At 55.1% G+C, this 6,151-nt stretch overlaps 1 protein-coding gene across 2 annotated transcripts; it reads right to left on the bottom strand.

Moving 5' to 3' along the window:
* Positions 1-459: 459 nt before the first annotated feature.
* Egr3 (early growth response 3) lies at positions 460-6,151 on the bottom strand. 2 transcript variants are annotated; one of them, XM_075949446.1, is made up of 3 exons: positions 5,478-5,611; positions 5,000-5,052; positions 460-4,182 (listed from the first exon to the last, which is right to left on the bottom strand). In XM_075949446.1, the coding sequence occupies exons 2-3, from the start codon at positions 5,037-5,039 to the stop codon at positions 3,170-3,172; spliced, it is 1,053 nt and encodes a 350-aa protein (XP_075805561.1). In that variant the 5' UTR covers positions 5,040-5,052; positions 5,478-5,611; the 3' UTR covers positions 460-3,169. The 2 variants fall into 2 exon arrangements, with proteins under 2 accessions (XP_075805561.1, XP_075805560.1); XM_075949445.1 differs by lacking the exon at positions 5,000-5,052 and having other exon boundaries at positions 461-4,182; positions 5,478-6,151.

The following is a 6,151-nucleotide window of genomic DNA, read 5'->3' as shown; positions in this document are numbered from 1 at the left end:
ATCCCTGTCAAGTCTCCACCTGTCTCTCAGGCTTCAAAAGCTTAAGCAAGAGAATTTCTCAGTGCTGTTCCAGAGGCCCTTTAGGGTCTTGTCCTAAGACCAACAGAGAAATAGTTTACCAACCAGGAGACTTAACCATAGAGAAGGTTCTAGAAGATTTAAGTCACTGCCCTGACTCCCTTGAGTTCAGCCTATCCAACCCGGTCATCTAATTGTTCTGTTAGTCTGAGAATCCATGAAGGGTAGAGTGGAATCCTCTCAGAGCCAGCATTCAAAGTTGGATTAGAAACACCAGAACCCATACAGAATTCTGACCCATGTCCAAGGCCATCAGTTCTACTCTGAGGGTTCTCAGAGCAAGAGGCGTAAATCCAGGCACCACAGCCTATCAAATAGACCACGGCGCCCCAAACAAATCAAGACCCCAAAACAAAAAACACACAACAACAACAACAAAAACCCCAGGCTAAACTAAAACTTTATACCATGAAAACAAGAAATAAAATGAGATGTAAAGGCAGGCTGATTGTCAGCAAACACAATATATTTACTGTATTAGCATTTGCTCACAGGGCAAATGGTACAACATTACACCATTTCAATATCTGTTTTTAAAAATGCTGTTTTCATGAACTATATTATATTGGCATAACAATGTGACAAGGGGTAAATGAAATGTTGGTGAAGAATCTCACCTTTTCACAATATCAAGCATTTGTTTAACCTTAGTATAAGGTACTATAAATCCAAGAAATAAAAACATCCACAAAATATATTACATCTGGTTTGTCTTTTTCTAAGTACTCAACTGTATACAAAAGTCTTTCAAAAAATATCATTCCCCATAGGTTTTCCTGTTTAAAACCTGATATTTTTTTTCTCTCAGTTCACATAAGTTAGAGTGCATTTTCTTTTGTTGTTTTTTTTAAAACATGCAGACATAAAAAAATCGGGATAGCACAACCTTTTGGCAACAAAGTTATTTTTCTCTTAGTTTAGCTTAAATGACTGAGAACAGTTTTATTAAAACAAAGGAAAAGTCAGAGTTATCATGCAGTGACATGCATATTTCAGAAGGAGGAAGGAAAAAATATTAAAGGATATTTGATTCCTCCTTCCAGCTTTGAACTGACCAAAATTTGTGTGTGTGTGTTTTTAAATAATCATCACATTATAAAAAGTATTCAGCAAAATACTGTCTCTGCAAAGAAAGATTTTACCCTTCAGCTGAAAAAATATGGGCCCTCCTGGCAAACTTCTCCTTCTACAAAAAGCCCGAGTACCTGGAAATTCCCAATCCCCCTATTCTTTGAGTTTTCCCTCTCCTTTCACCAGAGTCCTTTTTAGTATTATTTATCCACCACCAAAAGACGGTGCTTTTATTTTATTTTTTTTTAGTTAAAAAAAAAGTGGGAAACGCATAAAGTGACTTTAAAAACAGACATTCTGTAAACTCCAGACCTTTGTCGTTCCTCTCTGGGCAGCTCGCTGGCCACAGGAGAAATGACAATAAGAAACAGTATACATTCAGTCAAGACTGGGAAGGAAGCTGTGTCAGAGAGCACCCTTCACTGCGTCTCCACTTCAAAAGGGCCACCCTGTGTGAGGAAGGGCTGGGCAGGACAGCTGGGGTAGAGGGGCTCCTGAGAAGAGGTGAGGTAGGGTTGGGAGAAAGGTGTGATGGGAAAGTGAAACAGCCGCCTCGGTCAGCAACAGATGAATGCAAAAATCCCCATCTAGTTTTGAGGACCATTTGAACAGAATGTGTATGCATATATACACATGTGTGCACATATATTCACACACACATATACAGGTAGATATAATCTCCTCAGTTAGCATTTTCATAAAAATAAATCATTTAAAGCTGTATATGCCTACAAATTCTCTTTATTCCAGTGCACTGCGCTGGAAAACCAAATGCCTTAGATTTGATTTTTGCTAGGAATACAGAGTGTGTGTTATGTAAACATATGTGTATCAAGAAACACACACATCTACATACACACACCAACAATCATATACATACATTTCACTTCTAACTGCTGTGTTGGCGATCACAGAGGGCAAATGAATAGAGCCAGCTTTTCCCAGGAATGGGGGAATGAGAAATGGGGGAAAGAGAAATGACAAACATCCGGGTGGTTGAGTGAGGCCTGCCTTTCTGGGTAAGAACCTTGAGAGACCTAGTGAGAACCTGAGAGGGAAAAGGAGACCATGGGGAGGAAAGGAAGAGGGCAAGCTCAAGAACACAGATTTTGAAAAGTGGGGGGGGGGTGCTGAGCAAATGATTTTTTTTTTTAAAGGCAGGCTCAGGAGATGGTGGCTCTATCTCCCTAAAGATCAAACTGCCCTGAGGCCTAAGAGGGAAGCGCTCGGAAAGGGAAGGGGCCTCTGAGGGGCCAAACCCGAGGCGGCGGCAGCAGTACCGCAGCAGCTGCGTCCGAGGCATTTCTGTAAGAAACATTATTACAGAGCAGATGGAAGACCATCTCCTCCGGCCACATGCAGGTCCCCAGCCTGGGACATCTCCCAACGGCTTGGAGACCCTATGTGAAGAAGAGTTTGGGGGTAGACACAACCCAGTTCAGCTCAAGAGTCTCACACACGCGTGCGCGCGCACACACATACACACTCACACATACAGGCGAGCACGCACACACTCGCGCGCATCACCGCACGCAAGCGCGCGTGCGTGCGGCGGGCAGCAAGCTCTGCGCTTTGGTGCGCTCCTTACCCCCTCCCCCTCTCGGGTGCTCGAGGGGTAACACAGGGAGACACTGGAGGGGGAAACAGTGAGGTGCTTGGGTCTGGCGAAGGTTGGATGGGTCCCGCCTTCAGTCCCCCGCAGGTCCTTGGCGCGGCCCAGCTGCCCCTGGATCAAGGCGATCCTAACTGAACAAAGCGGGCTAGACGCCACCTTTCCGCCCCCACGCCTTGGCAAAGGGGGGGCAGCAAGGAGAAAGTGCCTCCAGCCCTAGCCCCCAACCATCGGCCGGTGTGAAAGGGTGGGAATGGGGGGCATCGAAGGGGAAGCAAAGGGGGCCGCACGTCCAGGGCGAGACCAGGGCGCGGCCCCTGCGCCTCAGTGGCTGGCTTTCCCCGCTGCTTTCAGGCGACCAGCCAGGAGGCACTGGAAGGGAAAAGAGGGGATCTGGGTGCCCGAGCCTCAGGCGCAAGTAGTGACCACAGGGGCCAAGGACACGGTGGGCGCCGAGGATGCAGAGGGCGCACCCCCTTTCTCTGACTTCTTCTCCTTTTGCTTGAGGTGGATCTTGGCGTGGCGCTTGCGCTCGTCGCTGCGCGCAAACTTGCGCCCACAGAACTCGCACGCGAAGGGCTTCTCCCCGGTGTGCGTGCGGATGTGAGTGGTGAGGTGGTCGCTGCGGCTGAAGCTCCGCATGCAGATCCGACACTGGAAGGGCTTGTGGCCCGTGTGGATGCGCAGGTGCCGGGTCAGCTCGTCCGAGCGGCTGAAGCGGCGGTCACAGCCCTCTGCGGGGCACGCGTGGGGCCGCTCGTGGAGCGGGGTCTTGCTAGGCCGATTGGGGTACTTGCGGGGTCGGATGGGCTTGAGAGTGAGTGGCGGCTGGGGCAGGCTGCCGAAGCCCGGGTGGATCTGCTTGTCTTTGAAGGCCTTGATAGTCTCCAGAGGGGTAATAGGGGGTGGGTTAACCCGGATGGGGTCCATGCCCTGGAAGGGCTTGTGTTCCGGAATGGAGCCCATGTCGTTGGGGTGGTGGTACAGGTTGTAGTCAGGAATCATGGGGAAAAGATTGCTGTCCAAGGCCGGCGGCTTGGCCGATTGGTAATCCTGGGGAGAATAGGCGAGCCCAGGGTTACCCTGGGGGTCGTGGAAAGACACGGGCTCCGAATAGAGATCACCGCAGTTGGAATAGGGGGGTAGAGCCGGATACATGGCTTCCACGTCGCCCTGCGGAGGCTGCACCATGCTAGCCGTGGACGTCTGCGTACTGAGTGCCCCTGAGGCCGGGGGCACCCCCAAGATGCCGGCGCTCATGAGGCTAATGATGTTGTCCTGGCACCAGTTGGAAGGAGAGTCGAAAGCGAACTTTCCCAAGTAGGTCACGGTCTTGTTGCCGGGGGCTGGCTGGAAAGAGCCCGAATAAGAGAGTTCCGGATTGGGCTTCTCGTTGGTCAGACCGATGTCCATCACATTCTCTGCGGAGAGCGGGGGAGAGAGGGGAGGGGTGAGTGAAGCCGAGCCGGCTCCGGTCTACGGCGCCCCGGTCCTTGCCTAGGAGTAGAGGGTGCGGCCGGCTGGAGTGCGCAGCGCGTGGGGTAAGAGGAACGCTGAGCCCGGCGCAAAGCGGGCGGTGCCGCGCTCCCCGGCGCAACCTGGATACAGCAAAATACTACGGATCGGGGTGTGGAGTGGCTCCGGCACACACACCGCACACGCCGCGCACACACACACGTACCACACACATACACGCACGCGCGCGCGAGAGCATTGTTGTTCTTCCCGAGGTGGGGCGGACAGGTAGCTGCAGCTACAGGTAGTTTCAGACCCGAAGCGCGCCCGGCTCTCGCTCTCCAGCACACACAACTCGGCCTCTTCCCCCGGCCCTGTCTACTCCAAGACGCCGCGCCTTCACGCCCCAAGCGATGTCCCCCTACGGGCGCTGAGCCCCGGGTGGCCGACCCAGAGCGCTTCGACGCTTTTGTCCTCGGAGCGCAGAAGGGTGCCGCCCGTAAAGGGAGCCTCTCCCGGCCCCAGTCTCCTCCCGGCCTGAAGGAGCTTTCGGCTCGTGCTGGAGGGGAAAAGCCTAGACCCCGCTGAGAGTGGAGAGCTGCGGAAAACCGGCCGGTGCTTCTACGGCGGGAGCAGCTGCCTTTCCCAAGCTCCCGGGTCCCAGGATCGCCCCCGGTGGCAAACCCTTTCCCCCGCCCCGTGGGTGAGCCCCCTCCCTCTCCCCGCCGTCCCCACACCCCCAATGGCTTTGCTGAACGCCCCGGAAAGGCAGCGTCGCAGTACCTCTCCCACCGCGGGGACTCCACGCCGCACATGGCTCCATCCCGGGTGGGAGGCTGAGGGAGTAAGGGAGGGGGAGAGCGCGGGTGAAAAAGACGCTGGGCTCCTCCCGAGAAAGGGGGCTACAGCACCACGCCTTGCGCCCAGTCCAGAGATCGGGCCCCCTGCGTGGTGAGGGAGAACCCCAGAGCTGCTCGCACCTACCTCCCTCCTGTCGGCGGCTGCCCCCACCCGGGAGAACCGAAGCCTCAACCGTGGCGTCGCCAACCAAGCCTTCCCGATCTCGGAGGGCGGGAGGAGTGGGTGGGAAAAGCAACTCGCCCCCCGGAAAATTCCCAGCGCGCCCCCCATCTTTCCATCCGTCTCTCCATCCATCCATTTCTGCATCCATCGATCTATACATCCATCGCTAGCTCGCTCCCTCCTCCTCTTCCACCCCCTTTCCTTCCTCGCTGCCTCGCCGCCTCACCGCCACCCTTACCTGTAGCCATCTGATTGTAATGGGCTACTGAGTCGCTGCTGCCGGAGAAGAGGTTGAGCGCGCTGGGGATCTCCTCGGGGTACAGATTGTCAGGCAATTGGTTTAGCAAACTGCTCATGGTCACCGGCAGCTTCTCGGCGAGTTTGCCGGTCATAGCAGTCCCGAGCTACCGCCGCCACCGCCGCCGCCGCCACCGCCGCCGCCTGTTTCTAACGCAGCTTCCAGGCTAGCGGCATCCGAGAGGCGATCCGTGGTGCAGGGGAAAAGCATGCGAGAGGGAAAGTTCGGGGAGGGGGGAAGAGGGGAAGGGGTGGGCCAGAGGAGGGGATCTATTCTTTTTTTTGGGGGGGGGGAGAGGGGCAAAGAGGGTAATCCTTTCGGGTGTTTCAGCTGATGCGGTGAGACGCTGGGTCGTGGGGGTGGGGTGGGGCGTGTGCGGGGAGTGGGATGGGGGCTGGGCTGGGGGAGATCTAGGCTCCAGGGGGTCAGACGCGGCTTCAGTATTGAGCTCACAAACAGACACGCGCCCGCCGACCCCCCCCGCCCCCCCGATCTGCCACAGCCGCCGCCGCCGCCGCTGCTGCCGCCGCCACCTCCTCTGCCGCTGCTGCTGCCGCTGCTACCACCACCACCAGCCCCGCTGCTTCCTAGCTAGCTCACTGCTGCCCAAAGCT

The sequence above is a fragment of the Microtus pennsylvanicus genome, chromosome 15, assembly GCF_037038515.1.
Source record: "Microtus pennsylvanicus isolate mMicPen1 chromosome 15, mMicPen1.hap1, whole genome shotgun sequence".
Taxonomy (NCBI): Eukaryota; Metazoa; Chordata; class Mammalia; order Rodentia; family Cricetidae; genus Microtus; species Microtus pennsylvanicus.
This window is presented reverse-complemented; position numbering and strand designations above follow the sequence as displayed.